The following is a 19,036-nucleotide window of genomic DNA, read 5'->3' on the forward strand; positions in this document are numbered from 1 at the left end:
TGTGAAGTGTGTAGAGAAACTGACTTTTAGTGTGTGAAATGAGTCCTAGAGATTGAAAAAAACTTTTAATGGGAGATCATGGCAAATTTAACATGTAGTGTTCTCATGCTCATACAGTGCAACAGAAAAAAAAAAATCCTAGCATATATATATGATATATAATTTGGTAGATGGTGTTGATTTTAAACCGAGAGCAATATGAACATGACAGAAGTTGTGCATCTGAAAGCGTCGGCCGAACGCAGGGTTTCATGAAGTAGAGTTTGATAACAGTTCAGGAGCAGCAAAACTCAAACACTTCAAAGCTTGGCAACAAAAAGATTAAGTCAAGCATTTCCAGTCATTCCTAACTCTCTGCAGGAGATTATCCCGCCCTGGAGTTTCACTCCCATTACAGCTAATCAGATTGTAATTCTTTGGGCCCCTTTTAGTGGAAAAATGTGCCTTGGATTAGTTGCCATGTACATTATGTCTGAAGTCAAGCTCCGATGCAAAACTCCCGGTCTTCTCTCATGTGTTCAGGCGGTGGACAGCGATCTTCTCCTGTGAGTTTCTGAAGACCTGAAACCCTGATCTGAAGTCTGCAACCCCTGAGACATGCTGTGACGTCCTCTCAGTCCGCCGACTCTTCATCTCCAGCACAGGCACCATGGGCAGCTATGATGAGGACACCGCGTTCCTGGGGCAGAAGGGGCCGTTTTTTGCGCTCCTCTTCTTCCTCCTGAACGCCATCTACATCTCCACCGGGCTTCACGGCCTGTACATCGTGTTCGTCGGGGCGTCGCCGGCTCATCACTGTCGGGTCGCGGAGGGAAATCTGAGTGAGGAATGGATGAGAGCGGTCATTCCTGAGGAGATGGTCAACGGGAAACTGCAGGCGAGTCAGTGTTGGAGATACAGCCTGGAGACGGTCGGGAACCTGTCGGCACACGGAGTCTCTCCGCAGGACCTGAACCTCACCGAGATTAGCCTGGAGAGATGTGTGGACGGGTGGAGATACAGCACTGACACCTTCAGCTCCACCATCGTCTCGGAGGTGAGAGAGCTCACACACACACGCTCACAAACACACGCTCTCAAACACACACGCTCTCAAACACACACTCTCGCTCTCAAACACACACTCTCGCTCTCAAACACACACTCTCGCTCTCAAACACACACTCTCGCTCTCAAACACACACTCTCAAACACACACACTCTCAAACACACACACTCTCAAACACACACGCTCTCAAACACACGCTCTCAAACACACGCTCTCAAACACGCTCTCAAACACGCTCTCAAACACGCTCTCAAACACACACTCTCAAACACACACTCTCGCTCTCAAACACACACTCTCAAACACACACTCTCAAACACACACTCTCAAACACACACTCTCAAACACACACGCTCTCAAACACACACGCTCTCAAACACACACGCTCTCAAACACACACGCTCTCAAACACACACACACACACTCTCAAACACACACGCTCTCAAACACACACGCTCTCAAACACACACGCTCTCAAACACACACGCTCTCAAACACACACGCTCTCAAACACACACGCTCTCACACGCTCTCAAACACACACGCTCTCAAACACACACGCTCTCAAACACACACGCTCTCAAACACACACGCTCTCAAACACACACACACACACACACGCTCTCAAACCCACACACTCTCAAACACACACGCTCTCAAACACACACGCTCTCAAACACACACGCTCACACACACGCTCACAAACACACACGCTCACAAACACACACACTCTCAAACACACACGCTCTCAAACACACACGCTCTCAAACACACACACACACACGCTCTCAAACACATACACCGAGATTAACCTGGAAGAGATGTGTGGACGGGTGGAGATACAGCACTGACACCTTCAGCTCCACCATCGTCTCAGAGGTGAGAGAGCTCACACACACACACACACACACTCTCAAACACACGCTCTCAAACACACATTCTCAAACACACACACTCTCAAACACACACGCTCACAAACACACACACACACACACACGCTCACAAACACACATGAGGTCGAGGTCATGGTGCAAAGGACCCTAGGTTGATTTTACTCCAAACCATGCCTTTAACATGAATGTTATGAAATCATTCGAGAAGATTATAATAGGAGAGCTGCGTAAGGAAGTGGAGCCATCCTTAGATCAGTATCAATTTTCATATAAAAGTAATCGTGGTACTAACGATGCGGTTTCAACATTAACGCACCTTGTTTTAAAGCATCTGGAGAGTCAGCTGCTTACGCTAGGCTGCTTTTATTGATTTTAGTTCTGCGTTTAACTCCATTCAACCACACAAACCGTTGGAGAAATTAATTAACCTACGAGTTAATCCTTTTACAATTCATTGGTATTATTCCTTCTTAACAAATAGGACACAACAGGTGAAATTGAATTCAGTGTTGTCGGATGTTGCAGTAAATAGTACAAGGGTGCGTAAGTTCGCCACTTCTGTTTACTTTGTACACAAATGACAGCATTAGCCAGCAGTCAAACCAATTTATTATGACATTTTCGGATGACACGGTTTTATTGCACTTGTTGACAAGAGACTTCAGTATTGACGACTACAAAGCTGCTATAGAAGTGTTTGTGGGCTGGTGTGACGACCATTATCTACAGATCAATGTCATAAAAACTGAAGAGGTCATCACAGACCCCAGATCAGTGGGGACAGGAGCTCTGCTGGGGTTCATGGTGATATTTGGGGGTCCACATTGACAGTGAGCTTAAATGGCACACACGTGTCATGGATGTGCACAAGGGTCCATCAGCGCTTACATTTTCTACGGAGATTATGATTATGTGGAGTGAGCAGTAATATAATGTTAATTTTTTATAAAGCAACGATAGAGTCTGTTTTAAGATATGGAATTGGAATATGGAATTATTGTTTGGTTATGAGATGTACAGTTTTTATGATGCAGGATTTTAGGATTTGGAATGTTCGTTAATGTTGTATGTTACATGTGTAATGTGTTGATGTTGCATTTCTCCTAAGGGAGACAATAAATGCTACCTTGACCTTGACCTTGTCCTGTTGGAAGCTTCCTCACTGACGGTATGACGTTCTCTCCTAGGATCTCCTAATATTTCAATGAATCCATCTCTCCTTCCACATGCTGCAGGTTTCCAGTGCCAGAGGATATAAATCAGCCGAGAGCATCACGAGCTCCACATGCTGAACTGTAGACAGAGCTCTTCACAGCTTACGGTTCATTCTTCCTCCTCCAGACACCGCTGATCCAGAGGGACGAACAGCTCCAGTTCTGTTTCATCGCTCCACAGAACAGAATCCTCAAACTTCTGTGGCTTGTTTATATGATTTTGAGCTCTTTTCTTGTGCGTTTGGGTCAGTAGTGGTGTAGTCTTTGAGTTCTGGCATGCGTTTAGTACGAGGCTTACTGTGCAGCTGTAACATCAGAGTCTGTGGCCATCAAGTCTTGCTGTGGGTCTTCTGCAGTCACTCGAGGGTTTTTCAGAAATCTGGTTCCGGCCGTTGATATCTTCCTTTTTCTGCCCTGTCCAGGTAGTGTAACCACTATCCCTTTAACTCTGAACTTGCAAACTATGCTTCCGACGGTGTCTCGAGGAACATTTAGTGCCTTCACCATCTTTTTGTGTCCTGTTCCTTGTTTGTGAAGGGCGATGATATCTTCTCTTAACTTTTTGAACTTTTCTTTTGACTTAGCCATATTTCTAACATGAGCCCCTTTCACACAGCGCTTTGAACCCGGGAAATTGCCGGCAAATTGCCAGAGTGCCTTCTGTGTGAACGCAAACACGACCCGGGATTGAAGCCGGGATCGATGCCGGGTTGGGGACCTAGTAACATTGCCGTGTTCAGTCCCGGAACGCGCGCTGTGTGAACAAAAGCCGCAATAATGCCGTGTCGTAGTGATGACGCTGAAGCCGCGATCGTTCGCCGGCTGTGAAACGGTACGTAATGAGCAAGTTTATGTTCGAATCAGAGAACAAAATGGACAAGCTTGGTTTCTCGAGAGAGAAATCGCAGCTCAAGCAAACTTAAGACGCTGCTGAGACATTACAAGTCACATCGATGTCACCTGTCTTTACGGGATTTTTACGGGTCGTGTGTGAACACACTCTCTCATTCCGGAAAATCACTCGCAGTGTGAATGAACCAAAATCAAACGAACCCGGGTCAAATCCCGGCTCACTTTATCCGTGTATTTTCCGGAATCTCTGTGTGAAAGGGGCTTTGGAGTCAAACATGACATTCAAAAAACCTCGCCAGTTCAGACGTGTGTTCTAGCTCAAGCACACAATAATTTTGAAACTGCAGAAGTCATTAAAAGTTGCATTTTCATTTAAATTTGCGGAAACCACTTGAAACATTTGTTGTGTTGAGTTATTTCAGTTACTTTTGTTTGATTTGTGTCATTGCAAACAGCTGAAAGTCTGTAAATTTTGCTAATAAACCTGATTTGCAATGGGGGTTGAACAATTTCGATTGCAACTGTATGTTTGTCATCAATAGATTCGATTGATTAGGCAATAGGAAATCTCATACATTTTAACAAACTGAATTTTGCTTGTTCAGCAACTATCCATATTCAAACCGTGTTTTTAACTGAATAAACAGAAGAGTTTTCAGAGTTGTATGGAGATTTTTTGGAATTTGAGTTTAAATACATGCAAATCCTTAATAACAAACTGTGCCATGATTATTATTATTTGTTGGTGTGTATGTAAACTCAAGTCTTCAACATTGCATTGAAATGGTCTGTCGCATTCTTCTCAATAGCTGTATATGTCTTACATTGGACTAATAATATAATGATAATAACAACATGCTGTGTCCAAATGAACTTTTGATGATAAGCTGCCATGTTATTGTGTTTTCTCCCGCAGTGGGATTTGGTGTGTGACAGCGAGTGGAGAGTCCCGTTCGCAACCTCAACTTTATACATGGGCTACTTGCTGGGCTCTCTGGTTTCTGGCCACCTTTCTGACAGGTAATGCTTCTGTCCACATTTCACAGTTAGAGCGGACAGTCATCAACAGATATTTTGCATCAAATTGGCAAATGCTGTAAAAAATTATGCAAAATATCTGTCCAAAGCTGTGTGCTTTACAGATCTAGTAAGCTTTAAAGCAATGCAACTACCGGTTTAGTTTCCTGCAAGCGGCTTCTTCCCCCCTCAGACCTGAAGATGTCCTCGTTGCTCGTCTGCACAGTAGAGTTGACGTCTGCTGTCTCGTGTCTCAGGTTCGGCAGAAAGAAGGTTCTCTTCACGTCTCTGGCGGCTGAAGCTCTGCTGATGTTCGCTCAGTCCTTCTCTCACTCCTGGCTGCTCTTCTGCCTGCTGTACTTCTTTGTTGGCACTTTCCAGATATCCCTGTACCTCACAGCATTTGTCCTTGGTAAGCATGTGATAAGATCAGATGTTATTGAAGGAAACAGAAGTGAATATGATCATGTTGTTGTATAACCCTACATATATATGTTCACAGGTAGCGAAGTCTTGAGTAAGTCCTTGCGAGTTCTGTTCACCACACTGGGAGCGTTCCTGCATTACTGCATCGGTTACATGGTTCTGCCGTGGATTGCGTTCGCGGTGCGCGACTGGAGGATTCTGCTCAGGGTTCTGTCGGGGGTGACGGTGGTGTACGTCCCGCTGTGGTGGTGAGTCTCCACAAACAACAACAGATCACAGATGAAAAACACCAATGGAAATGTATGTTTTAAAAGGGACCTATTATGCAAAATTCACTTTTGTGTTTGAACACAGATGTGTGTCCACAGTGTGTGTAAACAACGAGCCTATAATGGTAAAAATCCACCCAATACTTTTTTAATAATCCCCATATATCATTATCAATCTCTCAGAACAAGCTGTTTCAGATTTCCCCCTACTCCTGCGTAAGAGTAGCGAAACCCGGCCCACGACTGGTGACGATCTGCACTAGAGCCCGTCCTAAGTGAGAAGCAGCAGTCCCACATTATAACCGAGAGCTAAACCATATCTGCTATATGTCCATGCAGCATATATATATGTTCTGGCTCTGTGGGCATCCTAATACAGTTCACACACAAGCACCTATACAACAGTTTATAGATTAACATGCCGGTACAGGCTAGTTGATGAGATGAATAAACGTAACTCCACAACAACTAAATTACATATCACATTATAATCAAATTACATATATTACATGTATCCACAACCAATTCAGAAACGTCCATGTACAGTCTTCACAGTTGCAGCCTATTCCTGATCTCTCCATCTGTGTCTGACTCCGGTTCAAACATGTCAGACTGCACTCGCTACTGGGTATTATTGACATTTTGCCTGAGTGAAATTTGGCTGCTATGTTCCCATAGTATCCAAAGCACATGTAAAAGATCAGCCGTTGTCTGAACGGGGCGGGAGCAGCAGCTCATTTGCATTTAAAGGGACACACTCAAAAAAGGATAGTTTTCCATCACACCCAAAAAGGGGCAACTTTGACAAGCTATAACAATCTGGGTGTTATTTTGAGCTGAAACTTCACATACACATTCTGAGGACATCAGAGATTTATATTACATTATGTTTACATCATGTGAAAATGGGCATAATAGATCACCTTTAAATCTTTTTAACAGTTATCGAGGTTGAGCCAAAAACATAGGACTAGTTTGCAAAAGTAGGTTTTTGAAATAATCTCCAATATTTAGTGAAGGATTTGATGGACAGTGGCGGCTCTAGAGGCAAAGTGGCTCAGAAAGAGGAGTTCTACCATATGATATGAATGTCAGGGATATGTCTGAAAAATCATGTGATATACAATCCTTTACGAGAAGGCGCTGATTTCTTTAGAATTTGTCACACGCCTCTAGGACCGTGAGTCAAACAGGCCCATGTCTGACATGTCTTCATCAGCCGTGTTTTTCGAGATACGCGAATATCCTTGTAGGCAATCGTGGCACCTTGGACAAAGACACCACATGCCAGTTTTCCAGTCAATCAGAATGACTGTTGCATATCTATAGCCGTTTTCATGTTTTTTTTATTTTATTTTATAGCGCCACCAAGTGGCCAATTGCCGCATCCCTTTTCACGTGACCACAGACCAAGCCATACATAGCTGTACCAAGTTTGGTGAAATCATCTCATTCCGTTCAAGAGTTATAGCCATTTTAGTAAAAGTGGCCACGCGCTTGAACCCCTATTGAAGATAATTACTTGAGCAAGAGTGAAAAAGTATCCAATGACAAAACTAGTCAAGTAGCAAGTTGCTAAGTTACTAGTTCTGAGTCAGAACAAGCAAGATGATGATGGTGATGATGGTGGTGGTGATGAAGCATGTATTACAACAGGGATGTTTTCTTCCCATTATGTCCACGTGTGTCAAATCTTGCTGTACTTTAAAAAAGTAAAAAAAATATAAAAAAAGCCATCTCGTTGTGTAGATAATCTGACAGTAAAAAATACAATACAATAACATTACTATATAGATAGATAGATAGATATAAATAAAAATAACATGTATTACCTGTAGTATAGAGTCCTTCACAGACTAAATAAAGATCTTCATCATTGCTGAAGGCAAACAATAGGACTTCATATCCACTCCATCTAACAAGTACTTCCATTAATGTTTTTGAGACTGTCTTTGGTTCACTGCAGTTTTAAGGAGAAAATACTCAGCAATGGTGTCGACTTATGAATTTACACATGGTTTGTCTTAAAGCATATTAAAAACACCACATATACACATAAACAACATTAAAAGCTGGATTTTCACCACAGGGAGACTTCAAATGTAATCTTTCATGAGTTCACACTTACATCAGTTAAACAGAGTAACGATTATGCGTATTTGGCGTGCTGTCCGGGGGGAGGGCTCCGAGCTCGGAATTTTTGCCCGAACCCAGAGTACTCCCCCCCGCTGTTGTAAGAGTATTTAGGACTAGAAGTGAGGAGATGGGGTGGTGGAGGGATGCTGTTAAACTGTCAACGAACAGAGGTAAGTTTGCTGTAGATATACACCTCTTACCTCGTTGATTAAGTGTGCTCCACTCGTGTCTAATTAGGTTTAATTATCTGAACGTGCTCCTCCCGAACTTTGTTAATAAAACATCATTAAATATACATATTTTCCAAAAATGTACTTGAGTAAATGTAACGGAGTAAATATAGCGTTTTACAACCATCTCTGGTGACAAAACACTGTTCGTTCCATTGACTTCCCTTTATCTTCATGTGAATGAGGGAGACCGGACACACAAGTTCCACAGTTATCCGAACTCAAGCAACAGAAACTCCACAGCATGTATGATCTGTTCTGGTTGAGTTTCGTTGTGTTTTGGTTCTGTTTTCCCTGTTCCTGTTTGCCTGTGTGACCAGTTTCCTAGTTCCCAGCGAAGTCACTCGTTCAGTCTGTGAATATACACTCCCTGTTTTGTTTAGTTCTTTCAGTCTCGTTTCCTTTATTTTGGATTATTATCATTTGTTAAATGTAGATTTTTTGTTTTGAAAAAAGCGTTACGTCCCGTCCACTGCTGAAGGTCTAGTGTGAATTGGTTCAGACTCATCATTGGCCAGTTCTTGCTCTCCATGTCCTGGTTTCCCTGTTTCCCCAGGCTGATCCCGGAGTCTCCGCGGTGGCTTCTCTCTCAGGGACGAGTGCTGGAGTCGGAGGCCATCGTGAGGGAGGCGGCGAGGAAGAACAAGGTCCCTGCACCAGAGGTCATCTTCAGCGAGGTCTGACCACTGCTCTTGAGGCGTGAAGCAGCTATTATAAGTGGGATGATACCAAAGACAAATCTGTGTTTCTACATCCATCGCTAGGTTAAAGAGGCGGGATCCCAGAGCCACCAGTACAGCGTCCTCGACGTTCTGAGGACCAGCGAGATCCGCAAGACCACCTTCATGTGTTTACTGCTGTGGTGAGAGATTATGCTTCATATTCTTCTCTATTTCTTGCATCTGTCATTTCGAATTATTTACTCAGCGAACAGGGAACGTTCTCTCAAAGTTATGAACAAATGTTCTTCCAGTAACATTATAGAACATTTGTTCAAAGTTATCTGGTCTTTAATAATGTTAGCGCTAAAACATTATTTATACATTGTTTATGGTATATTTCAGATGTATTTTAAACGTCACTACTTGTTTCAGAACGTTCAGAGAACATTCAAAAGTGTTTCCACCAGGGTGGGAATTATGTAATTTTAGGGGCAAGGCCATTTGGCAGGGCACAAAGGCCATCATACAATTCGATGGTTTTCCCATTCAGATTGATAGCATAACATCCTAATTTGGAATAAGACATGGATTATGACTTTTTTAATAAAAATAAAAAAAATTTAATGAGAGAGAGAGAGAGAGCGCCATTACATCCAGAAGGTATACACCCTCACACAACAATAGAAACAACATAAATGCCAATAAAAGCATTCAGAAACACCACAAATGCCAATAAAAGCATTCAGAAACAACACAAATGCCAATAAATTAATAATTTCCTGCATTGTCGAACGCTCTTCTTCATGCGTTTCAAATATGGACTATAATGTGTAGTAGAGCGCCCTCAGGCTGCTGGTATGAATTGAAAACACAGCACATCAGTATACAGCGCTCATAATGATTACATCGACGCATTTGGCTATAAATTCAATAAAATATTATTCCTGTCAATAGAAATCTGATGTAAACTGAGAATATATCAATATTTCTCCAAATCTGCACACTTTTGAGCTAAAAGCCGTGAGGGACGTTGTTTTGTGAATCGCTTTCATGACGACAGCACAGGAGTTTTTTATGAATGGGAGCGTCTGACGCTCATAATTCATATTAAAGGTATCGACTCATTTTTGCATTTCATAACTCCTGACACAAATTAAGACATAACTGTCAATATTAATTTCTCAGAATACAATAGTGGTCAAATACTGAAACGTGAGTCTTATATCTTTTTAATGATGTAAGTTATAGTTTGTCAAGGTAATAACATTAAATCTTATAGTAACTTTGAACTATTAAAAAAAAAAAAAAACGCTTCAGTGCGCCGACGCCGTTACCTCTGGAACCTTAGGGCCCTTTTCTGAAAAGGGCACTTATCTACTAGCAAATAGATTTTGATATTTTTAGGTCAAACCGTTCTTGTCTGTCAGTCATATAATGCAGGTCTATGGTCACTGTCTCAAAGAGCATCCACAGAGTCCAAATTAAACAATTCCCCATCGTAAGTACACATTGATGGCCTAAGACACGAAACGAGCGGTTTGTGTGAGAAAACGAACAGTATTTATATCGTTTTTACCTCTTGTAACACAGCGACGTCCAAGTGATCTGAGGGCGCCCGCGCTTCCTGCTGTGTGACGTGTGCGCAGACTGGTGCATAGATAGACATATAGATTTCGCCTTGGCTACGGCAGTTCATGAACGAATGCCGTAGCCAAGGTGAAATCTAGTGTATATATCTATGCACCAGTGTCGACAACAGAGTGTCGTTCTTCTGTTGGTGCTGACGTTACATGCTTCTTGCACTGCTGTTTTGATGCGTGAGATCATCGATGTGATTATGACACTGCACCTGCGTGAATCCACAAACTAATTGAAGTTCAGAGACTACTTGGGTGGAACTTGGACAGGGCCAGGGCACACAGGCCACTGTGGCCGTACGATTATTTTTTTTTCACGGGGCATGAAGGCCAAAGTGTAGGGCAACGGCGGCCATGGCCGCGTGGCCGCGGTATAATTCCCACCCTGGTTTCCACTGGTCCTGTTCACACCTGGTATTAAGATGTGTTTTGATGGATCGGATCACAAGTAGACGAGGGAGACACATTCAAATTTATTTATTTTGATCCATCTCTTCTGTCCACTCTAAACCACTTCTGTCCTGATTTCTTCGAGGGGAGGGTCTATGGGTAAATGTGTGGCCGTTTTCAGATCTTTAGATCTAATGGACGAAATAAGCTTGAGGAATTTACAAAGAAATACGAAAGGAGACGATGGAAAAACACACGAGAGCATCAGCTTTAGTTTCTGCTCTGACAGCCTCAAGACCAGCCGAACGCTGTGAGTGTGTGCTAGAAATCAGGAACGCTGAGAGAACATTGAGCCTTTTTTTCATATTTAAACCAATCCCGCTCTTCCCATAATGTTTAATCGTTAGGTCAGTAGACGGAGAGTAGGGCGTCTTTGAGTGGCTGTTTGAACACATTCGACCACATTAGTGTTTACACTACGAAAGCAATCCGGTCGAATGTGTTTCAGCTAACCCAGTAAGTGGTGGATAGTGGACGAGCTCAAAATGTTTTAGACCCCGTTTACACCTGTATTTAGTGTCGTCCACTTGTGATCCGATCACCCAAAACACATCTTAACACCAGGGGCCCTATCTTGTTCCCAGCGCAATTGACTTTGTACACCGACGCATGTATCATTCCTATTTTGCACCCGCGCACAGCGGACTTTTCCCTCCACAGAAGCACGTCGGTTAACTAAGAAATACACTTGCGCTCCCGGGGGCGGTTCAGTGCAAAGAGGAGGCGTGTTCTGGCACAAACGTTCCCTCATGCTATTTTACAGGTTTAGAAAACAATTCCGCCACTGGCCGAAAAAACCCAGTTTAAAGTCAATGGCGCATTGCGCATGTTACTCATATGCTATTTTAAGGGCGCATGCTTGGCCATAATCAATGTGCACAACGCGCATACACTTTGATTCTCTCATCTACACAGAAGTAGCAGTTTTCATTTTTGCAAATCATACATTATTACGATAGATCTCTGTGTTTTACGGCCCTGACGAGAGCGTCGGTCTCCTCGGCTGTGAACCGCTCCTGGCAAATCCGCCGTTATAATAGCAATGCGCCATGGAACAAGCGCGCCTGCTCTTAAAGGGAATGTGAGATGACGCCCTGATTGGTTTATTTCACGTTACGCCCAAACCACACCTATGAGTAATGAAGCTACTTCAGACCAACCCATTTTAGATTTGCGCCTGGCGCAAGAGTCATTTATCCCGCCGGGAAAATAGCAACAGCGCCCAAGACCCGCCCACAAAGTTACTTGCGTTTCGCGCTTGATACTTGCGTTTCAGACCGTTAAAATAGGGCCCCAGCTGTGAACCGGGCCAAAATGTGTGCAAAATGATTAAATGGGATGTTTCCTTAAAGGGATCGTCAAGTCTTGATCTATTTCTTGTGCAATTCCCCACTTGAAAAGGACAGTCCCTCCACATGAAGATCTTAACTGGATTTCACTCAATAAACAGCCATGGGATCAGTTGTTTGTCTTTTATTTACCATTCTTTGGTGGGCAGTAAACAGGTGAAAAACCTCAAAAGAGAGATGACAAATACAAGTTATTATTTGAGTTGACAGCCAAATTAAATAAAATTATTCACATTCACCTCAGATAAACACAATACTGCCATTATAAAATACAAGGTTTCCACTTTTAAGCAAATGTTTTCCAAAATAAATACCCACCATTTTAAATCAAATTATCAGAATCAGTATATTTTTAGCTAAATTCACATTTTAGCCAAATACATTCAAAATATTTTTAGTAGTAAAAAATTCAATTTATTTTCTAATCAGTAGTTTTAAGCAGTATTTACATAGTAAATAATTATTCTAAGGTATCATTGTAGCCACACAACTAGATATGCTTTACCGAAACAAATCAGTTGGTATTTTAATTTTCAAAATGTATATTTTCTTATCTTTTAACCAAGTATCTTTAGCCAAATAACTTTTTTACCTTCAATTGGTTTAATATTTATGTTAATTAATAGATCTCATTATATTTTTAGCCAAACTGTGTTTCCATACTTTCTAGCCAAGTTACTAGATCTTACATTTTTTAGCCAAAGATTTTTAGACTATACATTTTTAACTGAATTAAGAACTTGGTTTATTAAGATTTCTACAAAGTTTAAATTACTTTTAACCATTTCAAACACATTCTTTGTCAAACAATGAATTTGGCTTTTCTTACTTTTCCTTTATACCCCACAAACAACATTTGAAGTTACAAATACCACTTCAAAAGTCCTATCAAAGTCAACAAGAGTTAAGAGTCTGTGTTTTCCAGAGTATCATTAGCACTGCACTGCACTGCTTAAGTCAGTCTAGCCAAACATGGCCAATATGGCGCTTACCGGCTGTCCTTCACAGTTTTGTGGAGGGCTTGGTCTTGCACAGTCACCTTGATGACAAAGATGATGTTTCCTTGGTCTTGTGGTGCTATAAATGCTCCTTTCACTGCGGTCTAAAGACAACAACAGAGCCAGGTACTGGCACGCCCAGATTGCCTGGAAGATTTGTTCCACCTGGTTCACCACTGATTGAAGGGGAAGAGGAGCTCCCAGGCAGTTTGTCAGCACAGGGATCGTTCACCCAAAAAAGACGTTTCAGAAATAATGGTTTACATTCATACATAACATACATGGTAAACATTCTCAGAACATATTTTTGTTGTCCTTTTCTGATAGGATGGCCATCAACATTGGATATTTCGGCTTGTCCTTGAACACGGCTAACCTCAGCGGCGACCCGTTCCTCAACTGCTTCTTGTCTGCGGTGACGGAGGTGCCGGCGTATATCGTGTCCACGTTCCTCCTGAAGAGCTGTCCTCGCAGACCCGTGCTCTCAGCTTTCCTCATTATAGGAGGAGGATTCCTGCTCCTGCTCCAGATGATCCCCGACAGTAAGAGCTCAGTACAACACAGCTCACATCAACAGGGCCGGCGCTAGCCATTTGGGTGCCCTAAGCACAAATGCTTGGCGATGCTCTGTGAATATGAAAATATACAAACACTGAAAAAAGACTCAACATGCAGGGCTAAAGCCCCGGATCTTTTGCACTACTAGCGACGCCCCTGGACATGCATACACGCATAGGCGTAATTTGCGGGTAGGACATGTCCCCACCACTATTTTCTAAGGTCGATATATCTCGCGGCACGAATGTACCAATACAAACAAACAAAACATCTCCAGTTAACCAGCAGATCATTCATTTCATTCGTTTTTTAAATAAGAGGCGATCTAGCGCTGAAATGTGTTGTTTTTTTAAATCAACTGATCAAAGTGCTCGTTGCCGCTGCGATCAGTGGCGCGGATACTATGTTTGTTTCTGGCTCGCGCACAGCCTTCACTCAGACGCGCGCTTCAATCCGTTGTGGAGAGACTCTCTATTCGTTCCGGTGCCATTAGAAAACAAAAAGCACAAAAAAGTGTCCCTGCCTGATATACAACCACTGAAAAACATAATCGGTTTTGATGAGAAAAAAAAAAAAAAACTATATGAGTGCGGATTAGAACTCAGAACCTCTGACACGCTTGGCAAAAATTCTACCCCTGGACCACTTAAATACACGCTTAACTTCGTCGGATCAACATATAATAGGTCTCATTGAACGACCACTTAAACCCAATCAATGTACTATTTAAATCGATGGTAGTGTTATATCTGTTTTATCATCCCGCTGTCTTTTCTTTTTTCTTTTTTCCGTTCCGCCCCCGACTCTTGGTGCCTTTTCGACGCCATGTCTGAGGTCGGTGTCTGCCAAATTTTGACATTGATTGAGGCATAATCGAACAGACCACTGGGAGGTGGGGAGGGGGGGCACCAGAGGGAGACTGGCACAGGAGATTCACCTTTTTCTCGACTAATTTGGTCTAGGCCTATATTACTTTTGTATTGCTTTTGTATATTAACATGCTTTAGACATATTTTATTTGTTATTTATAGTAGCCTATTGTGATGATTTTTCACGACCCAGATTTTTTGGTGCCCCCCCAAGCACTTGGTGCCCTACGCGCAGTGCGTGATGTGCGTGTGCGGAGCGCCGGCCCTGCACATCAAGCTCACAACACAACACAGCTCAAATAAAGCCTGACTTAAGGTTCAGGCTTTGAAAATTATCCTAAAATTTAGATTTCTGCAGAGATCCTATACAATATAAAAAAGTAAGACTCTCGTCCATGCAACTTGACCTTACAGAGAGGGATAGTGTTGAAAACTTGGTGGAACTATAAGAGTAATTTACTCAAATGAGGAATATCACAAGGCCTTAAAGCCGTAAAAGAGCAAGAGTAGAGAAGGAGAATTTGAAGAACTGAGTGCAAGTTTAGTGCACTTTGAAGAAAAAGCATTAGCAATCGGTTTATTGACTCAATCCTATGAATGCATGTGAGTTTACTACGGGTCGAGGATTAGCTTACGCTCTATGCAAGCAAAACTGGACTTGGACATTTCAAGGAAAAGAGGTTAATCCTATTAGTCACATATTTATCAGGAAAGCTTGACTGGACATTTGAAGAAACATCGGCGTGTTTTTGCAGATTCAGAACTTATATAGGAACACAAGTCTCGGGAGGATGCATAAAGAGTGATCAAACTTTACATAAAGTCTGGATGGGTCTGTTCAACAAACGGCTGGTAGAGACAACACGAGCTTCCTCCCGGGTTAGTGACATCACAAACACTAATATTTACATAAACCCCGTCCCCGGAACACGATTTCTTAGAATATCATGACATAATATGCTAATCAATGACTAGAAGATAGTTAACTACACATCAGCTTCATAAATTCATCAACTAACCATTCAGAAATGTCCTGTTGCTTCTACATGTTGTCACTTCTTCTTGAGTCTCTCCATCTTTGACTGACTCCGGTTTGAACATAAAAGGCTAAAAGTTTTTGAAATGTTCAGTGCGTACACAGACACACACACACACACACACAGTCCAGCTCTTGAAGCTCCGCCCTCTGTGCCGAGAGCAGCAGCTCATTTGCATTTAAAGGGACACACACAAAAATGGCACATATTTGCTCACCCTCAAAAAGTGACAATTTTAACATGCTATAAAAATATCTGTGGGGTATTTAGAGCTAAAACTTCACACACACTCTCTGGGAACATCAGAGACTTATTTTACATCTTGTGAAAAGGCATTATAAGATCAGCGTAACAATGAGCTCTTCCGCAGATCTTCACTCTCTGGCTCTGGCTCTGGAGATGGCTGGGAAGTTCGGCTTCACCATGTCCTTCACGGTGGTGTACATCTACACAGCGGAGCTCTATCCCACCGTCCTGAGGAACCTGGGACTCGGCATGTGCTCCTCAGCCGCTCGCATCGGCAGCATCACCGCGCCATACGTCATATTCCTGGGTGAGTCATGTTCGTATCAGTTTTCCAAAAGCTGATGAATTATTTAGGTTGCTCGATGTTTGTATAAAGAAATGTTCAGCTTTAGCTTTTCTGACTGCAACCGTATTTGCCTGAAATTAAGCCAGTCTGAATTTAGATCTGTTCTCCTGGCTTTTGCCCATGCCAGGTTACGCTCATGAAGCACACTGGATAAGACAGGAGTAAACCATGCATTATTCCGACACTTCACTCTGTACCTTTTAAAGGAGGCATGTTTATTAACTAAAGCAGAAAAATGTGCATAGAATAATTCTTAGGCTATTTCTAGATCAGGAATTCAATTTTTTCCCACTCAAAATTGTTGAAATCATGAAGGAACCCTTGTTCAGAGAAACGTGTCATTGTGGTTATATGATGCGTGGTTTGATTTGAGGACTCTGACCACACATGGTCACTGATGTCATTCGCAGATATGGAAGCAGTCGAATACTTATGCGGGACGTTTGTTCAGATTAAATCTATTACAGATGATTTTTCCGGACATTTTGAATCCGCTCTAGTGGGACTGTCAACAATCTGAAAAAGATTTACTGGATCGCAATAGGTTTTTAATTCATCAGTTGCTGAATGCAACCAATTCCAGTTTAAGTCACCAAGAACTACTAATTCTTTATAATGTAAATCTGAAAGGATCTGTAATAAAGAAGGGAGAGCAGCACTATCAGCAGATGCGTCCTATAGCAGCCGGAGACTCGTGCTGAGAGACTTACTACATCAAGAAACCTCTAAATGAGTTTACGCACTGATTACAATACATACAATAAAGCAATATTTTAACATGAAACCTACTTTTTTTTTTATAAACATTGCTACATTCCCACGCCTTTTGGGTCTGTCAGTCATATATAGCCATTAATACAGATATCCTTGTCCAAAACAGATTTGTTCAGCCAAGCTTCAGTTAGAACAATCACATCCGCATCAGTTGACTGGACACAGATGCGGAACATATCCATTTTAAGCTCCGAACATCTAAATGTATAAAACCAAGTCCAGTTTGATTTCAAATCTGCAGGTGCTTCAGAACTTGAGGCAGAGAATGGGCCTGGGTTAGGTTTAACGTTTCCTGAGATCAAAAGTAATAAAATAATCAAATACCTCTGCCTAAATGATTTAATATTATAGTTTTTGGAATTTATCTTATCACTTATTGCATTTCCTCTCCTATACTTAACACTGGATATTCACTTCCTCAACTGGAGTACTTTCACCAATTTCTTCACAAAATGGCTCTCAATGACTCACCTGTCACCAATACTCTCTTTATTTACCTTCTGCTTGAGTTTTCTTATATTACCATGTTCCCAATTATGTGTTTTCTTCAGTATTTAAAATGCTTTCCTTCTCTTTCTGATTGCTTCTCATTCCACCATGAACTATTCTCTCCACCCTCTTTCCTTTCCTTTAGGAAGACTTTCTTTTGCAGCATTCTGTATCACTGAAACTAATTCTTTATTTATCGTTTCAATATCTTTCCCTTCGTTAATCTTGATCATTTTCATTCCATCCTCACTCATTATTTTGTATTTTTCCCAGTTAGCTTTCTCAAACTTCCATTTTCCTATATTTCCTCGTTTTTCCCTCCTTCCCATCTCATTATTTACAATTTTACTTATTATAGGGAAATAAATACTTCCCAATTTATTATTCCGCCTAATGTATTTGAAACTATTGTTAGATCTATCGCTTCACGTCTACTCTTGTGAAGTTTCCATCATTTAAGCACACAAGTCTCGGGAGGATTCATAAAAAGTGATCAAACTTGATTCAAAGTCTGAATGGGTCTGTTTACCACTCCTGAAATATTTCTGAAAGAACGTATTCTATCAGTATTTACTCATATTCCTGGGTAAATCCAGAGCTGGTGTCAGGAACAGAGAGAGTAGCTTCAGTGGGCCTCAGACTGTAGTGCTGACGTTCTCCTCTCGGTTCATGAAGGCACGTTCAGCAAGTATCTGCCCTACCTCCTGATGGGAAGCCTGACCATCGCCTCCTCCGTGACTAACCTGTTTCTGCCCGAGACCTTCCAGAAAGTGCTGCCCGAGACACTGGAGCAGATGCAGAGATGCAGAAGGTACGTCTTCCATCACTCACACATCAATACACACGTTTCTCATCTTTCACTCCTCATTAAATATGAGCTGTCTGTGATCAGTTTCATGAGAAGAGATCAACACAGCTTGGAGGACGGCAGAGGAACAGTCATCATGAACCAACACAAGCAAACCAAGGAGTGAGAATGACTCAGAAGATCCTACAGTCGCCCTCGTCTTCACGAAGGAACTCAATGGCTTCACATTATTTATGTGATTAAAATATTAATTTTTACATTGTATGAGTTTATTTTGTATTGTATTAACACTGTATTTGTTTCTTTTTCTCTCAGTGGTCTTAGCACTGGAATTTCTGTCTTTGTATAAAAATAATAAAAAACAATAACGGTTGTTTTGATAATGAAATCACATCAAGATCGAGCTCAGAAAAGGTAGTGGATGTACATATTGAAAGTGGATGTGTGAAATGCATCAATAAAAGCAGCATTACACGGATAATTCTAGGCCTTGACAGTGATTGGCTGAGTTTGAAGCACACAGCTATTACACGGAGAGCCTAACAATACTCACTTTATGTTCTGAGAGCGCTGTGAACCGTCATTGGGCTTATTGTCTTATTTAAGAGCATGTAAAATATATACACATATTCTGTGGAAATGTCTATAAGCACATTGAATAAGGACACGCTGGGTTAGGCACAACAAGACACACGCTAATAAAAATTAAGAATAAAATATTAAGAATA

At 41.8% G+C, this 19,036-nt stretch overlaps 1 protein-coding gene across 1 annotated transcript; it reads left to right on the forward strand.

Moving 5' to 3' along the window:
• The first annotated feature begins 429 nt into the window (after positions 1 to 429).
• slc22a5 (solute carrier family 22 member 5) lies at positions 430 to 18,787 on the forward strand. Its single transcript, XM_084138210.1, has 10 exons — positions 430 to 1,036; positions 4,924 to 5,027; positions 5,282 to 5,436; positions 5,527 to 5,698; positions 8,642 to 8,762; positions 8,850 to 8,947; positions 13,509 to 13,723; positions 16,016 to 16,198; positions 18,176 to 18,311; positions 18,393 to 18,787. Exons 1-10 carry the CDS (start codon positions 650 to 652, stop codon positions 18,472 to 18,474), a joined length of 1,653 nt encoding a protein of 550 aa, XP_083994336.1. The 5' UTR covers positions 430 to 649; the 3' UTR covers positions 18,475 to 18,787.
• The last annotated feature ends 249 nt before the right edge of the window (positions 18,788 to 19,036 follow it).

The sequence above is a fragment of the Abramis brama genome, assembly GCF_963993115.1.
Source record: "Abramis brama genome assembly, chromosome: 15".
NCBI lineage: Eukaryota > Metazoa > Chordata > Actinopteri > Cypriniformes > Leuciscidae > Abramis > Abramis brama.